Raw genomic sequence first — 16279 nt, forward strand, 5'->3', positions numbered from 1 at the left:
TCTTCCTCCTGCAAAACAAATAAGATACTTACTATATCTACCTATTACAAATGAAGCTGTATAACCATATGAGAAGAACCTCTCCCCACAGGATACACAGCCCTCTCGCTGCACCCAGTATCTCAGAGCCTGTGTGTCCCCACCCACTTTGGGCTTCTGCCACTGACCCCCGTAGCATGATCTGCAGCAGGAACAGCAGAAGCATATGGAATAACTGCAGTGGAATAGTGGAAGGGATGGGTGCCTATACTTCAAGCTATGGTATACATAATTTCAGCTAACGTAGCCTTTGGTTATCTGAAATCTACTGTTCAAGGTCTTTTTTGTGGTATATATTTTAATTAAATCAGGACAGAAACAGAAGTACACTGATGAAATCAGCAAGAGACAGAAGTTTTAAGGAGTTAAGAAAAAGGCGATTGATCAGGATGGGTCATACCCTGCTTTTTCAGTCTAAATAACAGAAATAGGATGAAACTTACCAGTATGAATTGCAAGTCATACTTATGAACTAATAAACAGTGTTTTCTGTAAGTCTGAGGACTCAGCTGGAAACTTCTGGGTAACAAGAATCTAGCTGCATTGGTTTTTTTTATTGACATCCTAACCTCTACATGAAGGACTAATAAAAATAACCCAACCTAAAAAAGCATCTCTGATAGTATAAGCACATCAAACTTGCTACCACAATTGTCATCACATCCATAAACATTCACACTAAAAAAAAATAAATAAAAACTGGGAAAAGGCATAGGCTAGGGGAAGGGCAGACAAATTAAGAAGTTGCCTTGTAAAGCTTTTACTCTCTTCTAAGTAAAAATCTGCTAAACAGGAGTTGTAAACTCCGTTTTTAGTTACACCAACTTCACAGAAGACAAACATAAGACACAGTGAGCCCGAGAAGTAAGACCCTGCCATGAATAAGGAGGACTAATCTGCAGAAACCTCTAGCTTTTCAGTAGCTGCTCAGAGTCAGTAATAGAGCACAGTAACTAATTCCTTTATAGAGCTGCACCACAAAAGACCATGCAAATAAGAAAAGTCTTACTGTTGCTGGTGTTCCAGTCTTAAGGTAATTTTTTTATATATAGACATTGCACTCCTGCTTTCTACCAGTTCAGAAAACTACAATTCTTAAATTCCATTTGTGTCTTTTCTCTGAGCAAGAGTCAAATTCCTATCAACTGCTTACATTAATTTTTAAAGTTATACTTGCTCTTAGCGCTCCTGATTGGAAGAAATAGCAGTGAGGGCTGCAGAAGATGTTAAGTGACCTAGATACACAGGAGCAAAGCAACCTAAGAGATACAAATTGCCTTTAAATCTATCTTTCACAGTAGCTCCCTCAGTTGCAAATTTGTCTTTAGCTGCATTAACATTAATACATCAATCAAGCACACCAAGTAAAGATTCCGCTTCCCCCCACTCCTGATAGAGTACTTTGTATATTAAAATAGGCAGTGGTTTAAGTTGATTCTACAGCTGCAATCCACAGCAACCAAGCCAGGAAGATCACTGTATTATTTATGGGAAGGGGTTGTTTGTGCAACTGTTTTGCAACAGAAATCTAGGGCACCAATTCTCAATTCTGCTACTATTCTTCTAAGTCCCTGCCAGCGGAGGTAGCCATTTATTCATACTGCAGAATCACTTCTTTCAAGAAGCGTATTATTTCCCATACATCTTTCTCCACTTCTCTATGAAGGACACCACAACAGACTTACTATTGAGATGTCAGAAATATATACACCACATAATATGGGAATTTGTTTCTGTTTATCCTGAACTTGTTCCGAATCCACAAAAAACATCTCTAGGAACTAGGAACTTGGTACCTATATTGTAACATCTACTTTTAGAAAAAAAAAAAAGAAACCGACCAAAACCAAACAAACAAAAAAAACCACATTCATTTACATTTTTACTATACAGAACACAAACATTAATATTTCTGAGTACAGACAGGCACTTTATGCACCCTGAATGCATTAGGTCCACAAAAAGTGAGTGCTGTACATCTGCATTTTTTAAAGCCAGAAACCAAGGCCATAGTAAATTTAACCTAAAAAAATTCTTCTTCTGGTCTACTGCTAAGTATCAGCTCAGAAAAATATTTCGTTATATGAACCCAAATATCTACTGAAGTCTTATTAATCTGTGGATGCATTATTAGCATATGAAAAGTTCTAATATTTTCCCAATTCTTACAAATAGCAGGCAGTAAAAAACTAATTTTTTAGTTATACTTGTTGTAGATTCCCTCTTCATGCTAGATGTGCTTTTTTCATGTCTCAGCCCCTTCCTCCCATATTAATTCCAAGACAGATAATATCCCAAACCAAGTTACAGAAAAATAATTCAAATCAGCTGTCACACAACAGTAAAAGAAAACACAGACGGGAAACATTTCTAACTAGAAGAAAAACATTAAAAAAACAGCTGACTGATTACTTAAACAGGAGCAAAGTTTCAGGGAAGCCGAAGTGACAAAAAAATGAATGGTAGGCAACAAGAAAAATCATCCTGTCTGCTTACAAGTAAAACCACATTAAATAGCCAAATCAGGAATATGTTTGATGGCAACAAGAAAAGTCTATACAAAGCAAGTGACAGACCAAGAGTTTTGAAAAAGAGGACTCTACAAAATTATTCTTCTTAATTTAGTAGTAGTGTGAAAAGCTAAGCCATGGTGACAAATACAGTGGTTTTTTCAGTATTCATTACAGCAGAAGTCAGCCAACTACATGCAGTTTGCTCACATATTATTCTTCTCCCCCCCTTCTCATATTCTCCATTCATCTTAGTTTTGTTCTTTGAACAGACTCAGTCACCAATGAAGTGATATACTAGAAGCTAAAACTGCTCATTCTTAAAGCAAACAAGAGTTGTCTACCAAATATAAACGGAAATCCAAATGAGTTTCACAAGGGAGTTCCAGGCTCAAGAAAAACCACAACACAGTAATTAGATCAGCAGAAGCAAGCGAATTCTTACATCTCCTAAATTAAGTATATTTGATGGCACTTCAAGAGCCTACATCACTTCTGGCTACAGAATCTGCCTTTGAGGACAAGGATTCCTACTAGCAACATGACACCATTCCTCCAGATAGATTTCTTCCCTGCTCCTTAGAAATCAGACATAAGACCTCTGCTTGCCATTTCTACTGGTATGTGGAGTGTCTGATACAGTTTGCTACATATTCAACAGAAAGGACGCTTGTAATCAGGACAACTTAAGATCAGTGCATGTTCTAGAAAGATTCAGTGTCAAGCCAAGCTCTGCACATACACCTTTCCTACTGAAAGGAATATGCAATTTTAGTAGTCAGCTAGTAAAATAAAGCTGAGCAGAACTATTCTCTACATTCACTTACGCATGAACCTTTTGATAACTGTAACTCTGTAAGTCAGAGATGGGATATCTGTAATTGCATTTTCTTAGGGGAACAGTGTAACACCATAAACAAGGAGTTGACATTGCTCGTAACAGGCCACAGGCCTCATATTAAGCTAACAACCAGGCCTCTAGGCTTGCCTTGGCCTGTCTGGAGCTTTGTTTTAGTTTGTACAACTCTAACAGCAATTATCTAAAGACCGTGTGACTTACCAAATTTGTATAGCTTTTACTTAGCTTTGGACAATTGTGTGATGTAACACCTATTTTTACAAATATTTACCTATAACATACACACAGCTTATACCTAAGTAATATTTAAATATATAAATGTTATATATATTCCATACACATTATAAATAATATGTGTAAAAGCAATTGTCCAAAGCTAAGTAAAAACTATACATAAGTACATGCACACACGCTTATTTGTATATACAAATAAGAGACTATGTGCATATGTATTTCTGTAGCTAATAGATATCAATAATAAACAGTTATTCTATAGGGAATTAATCACCTATGACCTCAAAATAAAAAGCTGCATAGAGGAGCACAAGCACTGAATGGCAGCAGAGGCCTAGAAAATAAAGGCACAGAGTGATATCAGAGTTCTCAAGCCTATAAACAATTCACCAACTGCTAATTACTGGTCAAAGGAAGCCAACTTTCAGAACTGGGCAAAAACAGTTTGGGGAATTAACAGTACTAAGAACAAGCATCCAGCACCTGTAAAACACACCGAATATACAAGAAATTCAAATGTAACACAGAACTGCAAATAAAGAAAGAACGAAGTACAGAATATGTTAGCAAACAAAAATAACCTCAGGAAAACACAGTTTTCTTCCTCAGTGAGGAGGAAGAAACCATCAACACCGTACAACTCCACAGGAACAATTCCCTGTACCACTCAATCCCCCATTCCCTGCTCCTCCCTGCCCATATTTTAATATGTTTTGACTTTCTAACAAGTATTAAGCAACTCGCTGTAATTTTTTTTACATGTTGTTGTTCTTTGGTTTTGATATTGGAGCTTTAATGTTGTGGTGTAGAAGGTTAATCACTAAAATTTCATTGGCTTTTACTACTTATCAACCTGAAAGGAGGTTGTAGTGAGGTGGGTGTTGGTCTCTTCTTTCAAGTAAGTAGCAACAGGACAAGAGGAACCATCTTCAAGTTGCGCCAAGGGAGGTTTAGATTGGCTATTAGGAAAAATTTCTTCACCAAAAGGGTTATTAAGCATTGGAAAAGGCTGCCCAGCGAAGTGGCTGAGTCACCATCCCTGGAGATATTTAAAAGTCATATAGATGTGGTGCTTAGGAACATGGTCAGTGGTGGACTTGGCAGTGCTAGGTTAACAGCTGGACTCAATCTTAAAAGTGCTTTCCAACCTAAATGATTCTATGCTCCCATGACTTTTTTTTTCTTTTAATTAAAAGAAGTCGTTTGATGATCACAGTAACATACTCTTCTTTGGCTTTGCATTTTTCACACTTTAAGCATCTTGACCATTTGTGGGTTATAGGTAGTTTTTCTAAAATAAATGCCAGGAAATTCCAGACAAGCTTAACAATTCATGGACTAAAACACACACATTTACTACAACAGACCACACTGGACACTGTGCATGTGAAAGAGCGAACTGTTGCCCTTACACCGTACACTATAGAAAGTTGTAAACTGCTACCACAATACACATGAAATTAACAACCACATGTGTATATGCTGTATTGATTGTATCCTCATTTGAAGAGTTTCAGTTTTAATGTATTTAACAGCTTTGTGCATGAGCAGGAGTTAATTTAGGAACGCCATGTTTGTTTTGTTTGCTCATTTTTTATAAACTCTAAATTCCTATTTTGCGCTCTAGGATGCAAAGGGGGTCACCTCCCTCAACCTGCTGACAACACGTTGTCTAACACAGCCCAGGACACTATTAATGCCTTTGCCGCAAGGGCACACTGCTTGTTCATGTTCAACTTGGGTGTCCACCAGGACCCTCAGGTCCTTTCCTGCACACCTGCTTTCCAGCTGGGTGGCACACAGCATCTCTCAGTACGTGGGGTTGTTCCTCCCCAGGTGCCGGACTCTGCAGTTCTCGTTGAACTCTATAAAGTTCCTGTCAGGCCATTTCTCCAGACTGTCAAGGTCCCTCTGCATGACAGCATAACCAGGATTTACGTGCTCCAGCTGTACAGCTAATTCTGCACTGACATTGATCAGGTATTCCCTTCTAACAGATGTTCAACGGCAGAATAAAACAATTTCATCCAATGTCAGAGTCAGCAAACCACTAGATATATTTGCATCAACATACAGGTGTAACTGCACAGAGATTTCAATACCAGCTTTGTTCAGGAGAACCTTTCAGTGCAACCCCATGCTCTCTCAGGCTTACAAGCAACCAAGGAGCTTATGAATTCTTTCAGAAAATGACTTATTTCAGCTTGGTATTTCACTTGAAGATCCATCTGGTCTGCCTCTTCTCAGGCGTTTGCTCATCCAAATACAGCACATGCAAATGCCTGTTTTTTCAAATATGGGTAACTTCATAAACAAACAGGTCTGTTAGGAATTTGACTACTTGTACATTGTCCAGGAATATGTGTAATGCCATTAAAACTTAACTTCTCTAATTCAGGGGAGGGGGGGGAGCAGAATCTGCCCTTCTTCGGGCTTCCTGCCAAAGCACCTGAAGCACTGAAAATTTAAGTCTTAAAACTACTAGGAAGGAAAACGAAGGTCAACATGTTATTTCAGTGCAGGGCAGTTTCAGATATATATGGCATACGCCAAATTCTTAGCAGCCCTGCATAATGAATGTATAGACAGAACATGAGTAGATCACTAGCACTGTCAGAACTAGCAAAAGAGTCTGCCAATGCTACAGACTTGCACTCTTCGGGTGTAAAGCAAATCCTACTAATTCTAAGTTTCAATCCTGCAAGCTTGCTTCACCTGCTATATCAAGCTAAGAATATCCATTTAACACAAGTAAACCAAGACTTGAAAAGTGTAAGGTTAGTGATCAACAAGAAAATACAAACACAAAGAAAAGCTTCATAGTAATTTACCAAGCCCATGACAAGAGTCAACTAAGCATTTGCTTTGTGTGTTTATTGGTTGTTTCATGTCACAGCATGTGCATCCAGTCAAAAATAAATGTTTGCATTCATACTATGAAAAGTGAAACGCAGCTTCATTCAGAACCCATGTAAGCCCCTTTCAGTGTTGGTTGGTTTAGGTTTTTAAGGGGGGGGGGGGGGGGGGGGGCACACAATCAAAATTTCTTAAAAATGAAAGGTACAAGCTGCAGTGCAACTTTCTCACCACACATCTCTTCTACAAGGTCCTTTTCTATAAGCTGCAGCATCCAACAGCTCATCCTCAGCCCTTCCACTTATTTCAGTAACTGTGTCCTACCCTTTAAACCTCCCTTCTGCACACACTTCTTTGCTTAACTCAAGTTCCAAAAATGCTAGTTTCCACTTCTAACACAAATGTTCCTTGATTTGTCCTCAGCTGAAACTGCCCTCATCTAACCTTGGATCTTGCTGTTTGCTTTTCTTCCAATAGCTGCTTTTTACAGTCAGACATGTTTAACTCCTTGTCAGTGTGTCCACTTATGCTTTCCAAAGTGTTCATTCATGTTTTCCCCTTTGCTTACTAATCACTCCTTGACCATATCTTTATTTTGCCTCTTCCCAATTCTCTTTCAGAAACCCACAGAGTCATCTTCTCCTCTATGTTCAGAGCTAAGGTAGGAAAAACTTTACAAAAAATTAAAGTTGTCATCACACAGCCAAAAACTGACATAACAATCTTCTGCTGTCCAAACTCTTGGATTTAATACCACCTCATGCACTCTTAAGTCATCAACCTAAGCCTTAAAAAAAAAAAAAACCACCACCACCACACACAAAACAAACCCAAACTAAAGACTCCCAGCTATCCACCCCCTCCAAATATCTCAACCCCAGTTCCAAATCAACAGCCAGTATAACAACGTACTACTATTTTTTTTTTTCTTAAAAGGATGTATTTACTACTGTCTTTAGTGGTAACAAAAAGCTGCTGGGGACAAAGGAAGTGTTACTGTTAAGTCTTATTTGTAGGATGTCCCCTAAACAGTGTTAGTACAGGACTGATGAGGTTTGTCTTCAGACAAATGCATTAAAACCAAAACAACAAAAAAATCCACACCCAAACATCCAATAACTATTTTTTGGGATGAGTTCACTTAGCACTCAAACTTGAGCTTTCATACAGGTGCATAGCTCTTAGAGGAGACAGTACAAGCACTGGTTTCTTTTACCAAAGGTAAACTCATATTCTCCAGGGTAATTATCTGCACGAGTGGCAACACAAGGATGGGTGGCACAACATACCAGCATCTCCACCAGCGATAACACTTTCACATTTCCTGCAGCCAAATTTTAATGCAAGTTTCTCAAAACAGGACTTAAAATTTGCAAGGCTTCTACAATGTGTCCACAAGTTTTCCTTACTGCATCTCTGTCTTAGACCGACCTTTTAATTTCAAGCCCAAGTCAGTCATCTTTTTTGAGGACATGGCTGGGAAGACACTCGCACATCAAAAGATTCCTACAAAGGCTTTACCAAAGAGCTCTAAAGCCTCCCCTAATTTGGAGAGGGAACATGAAGCTAAGGAGGTTATTCTAGTGCGAGCCCTACACCTTCTGTGGTCTCTTACACTACTGCAGATTTGGCCTAGTTATAATTCAGGAAGCCATCTGTGCAAGGAGACTTCTAATCAGCTGCTAGAGTTCCATTTCTTTGAAGATTTGTTCCACGTGCACCAAAACAAGCACCATTCTTCAAAATGCAGGCAACCAGATGCACAGCAGGCACATGGCATTCCAGCTGCAGAGCTGGACAAAGCATTCCACCCTTGCTGCTGGGATCACCATTGAAGATTAAGACCAAATATCCTCTCTTGTGCTTTCCCCCTTCCTCCACACTACCCAAGCACTAAAACAAAGGTTGAGGGAGATTAGGAGCAAAGTCAGGTGCACAGCAGCATAAGAGAATATAGGCATCAGAACTAAGGAACACAAGTGTAAGAACACAGGAAATAAAGTGAAGCAAGGACAGGACAAAAGACAAACTTTTCCAGAACCTGAAAACTACACCAATTATTCCAAACTTCAACATTCTTGTCAGCTCCTGGATGAATTCACTGACAAAGTTTTCTTGCCAATAGCCCCTTTTAATGATAACCCTTTGAAGAGAATACTGTAACTGATAAATTCTGTAGTGCAGCTACTCAACACTGCATACAGTCAGTATATAGACCACAAGGATAATCTTTTGCCACAATACTATCTGCATACCAGTAGCTACTCAACTTACATGAGTCTTACTTGCTATTTTAGGCTACCAAAAGCAGCACCTAATCCCAAAAATTCAATACATTGCACTGTCAGGCAGACATGCAATGCAGCATAGAAAACAGTTCAAAAAGCAAGCACACAACCCCAAAACTTTCTACACTACCAAACTCCACTACATACATACAAAACCGCAAGTCATTCTTTAAAAAGGAGAGGCAATAAGACCATTTCACTCATTATTATGTTCCTTGAAAAGGAAGATGTGAAGTTCTTCCAAAAGCTGGGACATTCTGAAGCAACCACAGACTACACAGCAGAAGCATACTAACAATGACTGGGTTCACACTGCAACCACCTGGACACCAACTAAAATGTTTTACCTTCCCCCCACCCTGGAAAAACAAAAGTACATGAAAATAATCAAGTACTTAAACACCTTTGTAAACACAACCCTAGGTCAAATCTCTCTGAAACTGACTAACCTTTGCATGTTTCAGAAGACCATATAGTAAACATAAACATAGTGAAAAACAAACACACACCTGAAAGTTGCAAGAATTATATTCACAGATGTTTCAGTCTCAAATATGTGCAAAGAGGTTGTATTACAGAATTTCCAATCCGGGGGGGCGAGGGGGGTGGTGTGGAAAAGTCGCAAAAATGTAGCAACAGTAAGGCTTCAATGTGAAAATACCCTGTCAAGCATCTGCAACAATTTCAGCGGTATCCAATACAACAGAAGAACCAATTCTCTCTAAACTCTCCTCTAATAACAAAAAAATAACCAAACCCCAAAATAATATTCACTGTCTAACCAGATCCTCAACTTACTGTCAAGAATTTCTGGATTCTTAAAGTAAACATTATTCTATGAGTCTGAAAGAACTTGTAGTGGGGCTTCAGTAACATTTGGAAAATGGGAAGCAGTTCACAAAGTAGCCTTCCTTAAGTTAACTGAAGAGCAGTCCTGACAAATATCCGCAACTAAAAATTCTCTAGGCTTGAGCTGATTTGAAAAGTTAACTGTCACATGCCATCTGCACTATTAACTAACTAAACCACTGAAATAAAAGCTGATATTGATGCTTCCCCAAAAGCAAGTACTTTTAGTTTTAGTTATGAAGAGCAGCTTCTGCTTTAACTGCTTGATTTTAATTTATCAGGCAAGCACAGAAAATATGTCAATGCTAGCTAATTGAGAGGGAGCTAAGAGAGCAAGAGTGTCTACAGAGATGCCACACACAGCTCAGAGAACTGGAGCCACATGCCATCTAGCAGCAATGTGGTCAGTCCACTCTGAAAGGTAACAACTTGTAGGAATGCTGACCCAATCCAGTCTACTGCAGTCTAAAATCTAGGGTTGTTTTCCCAGTTCAGTTCAGAAAGCCAGTGTGGACAGAGCTGAGAAAGCTGCAGCATATGTTTTATGTTCCCAGAAGTTATAGCCCTGGTCAGACTGCTGATATACACCTGAACAGAGTTTACCTTAATGCAACCATGGATTTTATCAAAATTTCAGAGACAGGACTTCTTTTTCTGGTGTGTAACAGCATTTTTAATATATTCTGTCCAATTCATAAAGCTCACGAATCCAAACTACAGTTAAAAAACCCTTAATGATTACCAGGATGGAGCCTGTTATCTGGTTCAGTAAGGATTACTGAAACAACAACATTATTTTTCTTCAAAATTTCCTACACTGAATATTTAGTGTATAAGGACTAGCCAGTGCACAACCAAACTCTCAAGGTGGATCTTCATGCAAAAGGACTCCAAGTGAAAGAAATGAGACTGCTTACACACATGAATTCAACACTTTCAACCTTCCCTAACCAAATTTGTCATTTTATACCAAAAAGCTTTTATATACACAGTTATAAAATAATATATATTTAAAATAAAAGAAAACCACTTGAGACTGACAAGGCAAGAAAGAAGACAAGAAAGGCAGTACAGCCAATTCCATTGCCAGAGTAAGTAGGGAGTCTTTTAGAATTCCCTTTTTCTGACACCTGCACAAAAGGAGTTAGTTATTGTCAGGAAAAGGAATATTTTTTGAAGTAGTAAGCTACTTCATGTTTCTAGCTATAACTAGTAATATTTTTAATTTCAGAAGACTATTTTAATATGGTCGACTACAGCATGCAACACATTAAAAACAGACTTTAATTAAAACAAACAGATTCTGTATATAAACATGTCTGTTTCACATGTTTTTCCCCTCCATTGTTAGACTTCTGCTTGCGAGTGTTACTCCTCTGACATTTTCAGTAAGATAAATACATCATCTATCTGCACCTTTATCTAACCTGTACCTTCACGGTGGTAAAAGTGTGCTTAAATTACAAGTAGGACTTATCTGCAGAATTATTACTATGCTATTTGAAAATAAGTATCATATTCTTTACCACAGTGAAATTAAGCCTATTTTATGCTTCCATATGTGGATATGTTACGTTGGTCTCTTAATAAACTGACTCACTAATTATCAGAATATCAATAACAAGCCATTTTACCTACAGCCAAGACATCATAAGCCAGAAAAGATACCACACAATTCTGAGACTCTACAATAGGAAATTTACTTAAAACTGACACTATTCTCAAGCTGTTTTTAATTACAGGCTCTTGGTATTCATTTAATTCAAGTACCAGACATCATTACACTTGGCTGGTTGAAGGAACTGCAATGGGAAAATACCACATTACAGAAGACGTAGAAAATAAAAAATGGGATTTTTCCACAGACTCTTTTAAGGAGGTCACATTTGGTTACCAATTCTGTTACTAATGTGTTGTTCTTAGAGTTATTTCACTTAAAATGTAACACTGACTGTTGCAATGTCAATTTCCTAACACTGGTTGTTCACACTGACTAGTTACTGCTCTAATTGAAATAATTTAAAGCAATAATTATATAAGAACCAGGTCATCTTTGTAGATTACTGGACTAAAATTTTATTGATAGAAGTAAGAGGAGAGGACAACATAAAATAGGCTCAAATGAGAAAATACCATTTATTCTTCAGCATCCAAATGGAAATTCAGGAAAAAAAATTACTTTTAATTCCTTCATGTGTATCTAAATACATGAAGTACTGATAAATTCTGTAGTTTTGGGGAACAATTAATTGTCCCCATTATAAACCCAAAGAAATATTTCTGTGCGTAATGTCTATTTATTGCTTGAAAGAACAGAATTTGATTGCCAAGTTAAAAATTATACTAAAACAAGATACATGAAGTTGACAGCAGATTCTGACTGCAGCCTTCACAAAAATTCTCACCTACCATGGACAGGCAGGTCTTGGATATAGTGCAGTAACTTGGCAGAAAAAGCAGAAAATAAATGAATTTTTTTTCTTTTTTAGTATTTTTTTTATAATAAAAACAGAAACTAAAAGCAGCACGCTTTCTGGAAGAAGTGTCTATAGGAGAAATAACTTGGTAGCTGAGCTTGAAACTTTCTGTCAGAACAGCATTGGCTATTTAAGTTGGCAACAGATCACAACTTCTCTAAAAGACACACTTAGTCAGCCGTCAAGCAATGTGAAACGCAGTATTCCAGGTAAGCCTAACCTGAAGCACAACTGAATGCTTCATCCAGCCTGCTCCCAGGTCCTCATGGAAAGAGGACAGGCAGGAGCAGCCTCCAGGTCATCCCAGTAACTTCAGCCATCCTCCAGATCACACCTACTCCAGTGAGTCCCCCTACTCTTTACCCCCACCATACAGTAATCACACCATAAAAAGATGTTTCCAGGAAAACAATAGCCAGGAGCAGCCTGCCAGGAACAAGAACACCCCCCCCAAGCAGAAAGAAACAGGTTAACGACTTAAGTTGCTAGCATAAATTGCTTGGAAAGTACTAGCCTTCTCTGTTTCCACCTTTCACACACTTTGGGAACATACGCATACACTCTGTAATAATCATACAGCGAACCGGTAAATGCAAAGTTAATGCAGCCCAAGAAGCAGGGCACCTATTGTGCACGCATTGGTGAACTGAACTCAACAAAAACTAGGGTCATATGGCTGCAATGGACAACTTCTTGCAAGACCAAAAAACAGGCCACGGTGCCCAACCAGACAACAATACGTTCCTGCTTTCTGCTCTTACAGAATGAAGCCAGCAGACATGAGGTTGCCTGCTGTTTCAAGTTTACTACTACTAGGTGTAGTTATTAAAGCAATGAAGATCCATATGTGGATAAGAGAAGAAACTGTCTTGCATGTTAGAATATCAAAGGCTATCTTACTCAATGAAGGGGAGAAAACAAGAGTACTTCAAGACAGTTTTAAAAAGAAACCACACATATACACGCATCCAGAACCAGAAAAATAGTCAACATCAAATTTTTCCAGATGAAAATGAAGTGCAACTGCAGTGCTTCTAATGTAAAACTTCCATATTCTGATCCACAAATGAATGAATCCCATTCGCACGTCCCAAAAAGATCATGGCTGGCTTTTCACTATGGAATTGACTACCATCAAGTGAGTATTGAAGAGAAATGCACAGTTCCTGTAAGAAAAATATTTCTGTAACTGACCTATTCTCATCGCTAACTTTCATGAACTCGCATGATAAAGAAACCACCACCACAATATTACTATCTTCTGAAAACCTACATAAGAAGATGAAAAAAATGCTCCACATGGAGCGATGCATGTTTATGCTTTGCCTGTCCCTGTGTTTCCACCACAACACAGATTCAAAGAAACTGTGGTACTATAAAGTAAGAGGTACACTAACCATACAGTAAGATCACAAATTTAGCTACAGTGCTTTTTATTAATACAGTTCAGGCATAGGTTACCTTGCTATCAAGACAAGGATGCAGAACTTCACAAGTTTTACTCTTGAAGGTAAACTAACAAAACTCTTTCATTCATTAGCTGTCATATAGTGACAATCAATCAAAGAGAAGCCACATCTCACTACCTCCCTGCAGACATTTCCAAATAAAGTCAGCATTCTGCAAGTTGTATTTATGCTGGGGGTTTTTTTCCCAAACAGAAGCGCAGGAAATTCAAAATCATATATGAGTAGTTCAACAATACTGATGGGAACATTTTAAGTGAAGCATTACAAATACTCTAAGCTAAGAATCAGTAGTGCTTTCACTACACTTTAATATGCAACAACGGAGAAATCACTGTAGTATTCCCTGAAGCATTAAAGGCTTCTTCTCATTAACTTTGCACTTCAGATATACGCTTTATGATGTTTTTAGCAATTCTTCAGCAGGAACATTCACCTGAATCCTACCTTACACTAACACCATTTCAATTCATTCATTAACCTGTTACAACTCACGAAAAGAAATAAAACCCTGCTCCTTAGAAACTGTTCAGGTGAATAAAAATATGTGGAAAACCAGTCTAAAGTAATCTACAATAACATGCCACAAAAGGAAAAATTGTACGGCAGTTTTAAGCGGTTTGGGCCAGTCAGAAGCGTCAAGTAAAGTAAGCATATGATACAAATGAACTGCTGATCTGTAACAGCACGTGTGTTACTATGCAAAACAGAAACACAATGGCAAAAAGCACATGGCTTCTAACGCAAGGACAAAATACCTCTTCTTAACACTGCAAGTGACAGCATAAGCAAGAACTGACAGGCTTGAGCGCAAACTGAAAGAAGCCAGCCTTTACCTATCAAAGCCTGGAAAAGGTTACTTTGGAAGATGCTGATGACCCGCTCTATGGAGTTTCGCAGCTGCCGGTCCTCCGCCTGGCTCAGCTTGGAACGGTATTCCTCCAGGAGGCGCAGGGCTCGCTGGGTATCTGCAAGCGGAGACCAGAGACACCGATGACCCCGGCGCAGCAGGTAGGAGCAGGGGGGATGCACACGCCGGGGACGCCACAAGCCCCCGCGGTCGGGACCGCCCCAGCCCAGCCCGGCAGCTCCTTCGTTCGCAGCCGGGGGAGCGCGGGCGGGACCGTGCCCCTCGCACCGCCCGGCAGCCGCCCCTCCGCGCCCGTCCCGCCGCCGCGGCGGCCGTCAGGCAACGGCAGCCGGCAGCCGCCGGGCCCCGGGCGTGCGGCGCTCACCTTGCTTCCTGACGGGCATGGCGCTCCGCAGCCGCGCCGCTCCCCCGGCGGCGGGGACTCCGCCTCACAAACTTTGAGCCCGACTCAGGGCGGCGCGGCGGGGGCGGCGGGGCGGATCACGGTGCCACCCGGGCGCGGGGCGGGGGAGGGGGGGGGGCGGCAGCGGCGGCGGCGGCCGCCCCGCCTGACCGACCCACCGACCGACCCGCCCGCGCACCCGCCGGCCAGCCGGCGAGCAAAGCGGCTCCGCTCGGGGCTCCGCCGCTGGCAACCGCCGCGTCGCCTCCGCGAGAGACGGGCCGGGCCGGGCGGTGCGGCGGGACGGGGCCGGGGCCGGGGCCGGGGCCGGGGCCGGGGCGGGCAGAGCTGAGGCGCTCGCGCCGCCCGCCGCCTCCCGCTCGCACTGCTCGGGAATTCCAAACTTTCTAGCCAAAATGGCGGCCTGGAGGCTGTGGGGAGCGCGCCCCCCCCCCACGTGACCGGGCCCGGCGGCCGTCCAATCAGGGCTCGGCTCGGGGCCGGTACCTAGTCGGCGGGGCCGGGGGGGAGGAGGCAAGGTGAGCGCTCGCCGCCCGCCTTAAAGGGGCCGGCGCGCGGCAACCTGGCCCCGCCCAGGCCCGCGCGGCTCGGCCCGGCCCGGCCCTCAGGACGCCCGCGAGCTGCCGCCGCCGCGGGACGGCCCCGGGAGCGGAGCGAGCCCTGCAGAGGGCCGAGGCCGGGGGGTCCCGCCCCGCCCAGCCCCTCGGCGGCCGCCGGCGCAGCGCGCGCCCCCTCCCGCCGACCGAGACGGGAACCGGGCTGGGACGGTCCCAGTGGCGACACCCGCCCTCGAGCGTCCCCCGGCGTGAGGCGCCCCCCGGCGCGGCGGGGCCGCTCTCCCGGGCGCACGGCTGGCGGGGGCGGGCGGGACAGCTACAGGTGTACCGCGGGGCTGCCGGGCCGTGGCGGTGATCTCGCCTCAGGTGCCGCTTACCCGGTATTCGCGCCGCTGGCGGGAGCCAGTGGGCAACACCGGACTGAGTGACCGCGTTAGCCCCGGCACAGCGAGCCCCGGCCGGATCGGCTCCCGCTGCGCTGCCGGCTGCAGCCGGGGCTGCCCCTGGCTCCGGGAAGCCGGCAGCCCCAGTACGTGAGGCACGGTCACGGGGCGGGCGGGGGATACCTGGCAGCCCGCCCCGGCCGGCGCGGCAGCACCGCGCCCCGGCATCCACCTGTGGCTGGGGTTTGCTTCCCTCCAGTCATCCTGGCAAAGGACGAGTGAGAAGGAGAGGAAGGGCTTACTTGAAGGAGGATAAAGAAATAGCTTTGCCGCGGTTAACAGAGGACATAAGGTTAACGTGAGGACATCCCGGGCAAAAGCATGGAAAGCCTTGCTGATTTGGAAGTTCAAGAAACGGGCCATATAGGCTGGCAGCCCGGACGGATTGGAGCCAACAGCTGCTCCGCGTGAGGGAGAGGAGACAAAG

The 16279-nt window shown here is 42.5% G+C and overlaps 1 protein-coding gene across 14 annotated transcripts in view; it reads right to left on the minus strand.

Annotated features, from left to right (window-relative positions):
* Positions 1-14951, minus strand: part of DLG1 (discs large MAGUK scaffold protein 1) — a 162901-nt gene extending 147950 nt beyond the window's left edge. For 8 of the 14 annotated variants that reach the window (XM_037406638.1, XM_037406633.1, XM_037406632.1 and 5 more), the window contains exons 1-2: positions 14814-14950; positions 14415-14546 (exon numbers count right to left, since the gene is read on the minus strand). In XM_037406638.1, the coding sequence (XP_037262535.1) occupies positions 14415-14546; positions 14814-14832 (151 nt within the window). In that variant the 5' untranslated portion in view covers positions 14833-14950. Of the gene's footprint in view, positions 1-14414; positions 14547-14813 lie in introns of all 14 variants that reach the window. The other 6 variants (XM_037406645.1, XM_037406631.1, XM_037406634.1 and 3 more) reach the window with 1 other exon arrangement.
* Between the last annotated feature and the right edge of the window lie 1328 nt (positions 14952-16279).

This window comes from Falco rusticolus, chromosome 13 (assembly GCF_015220075.1).
Source record: "Falco rusticolus isolate bFalRus1 chromosome 13, bFalRus1.pri, whole genome shotgun sequence".
In the NCBI taxonomy this organism is placed as follows: Eukaryota; Metazoa; Chordata; class Aves; order Falconiformes; family Falconidae; genus Falco; species Falco rusticolus.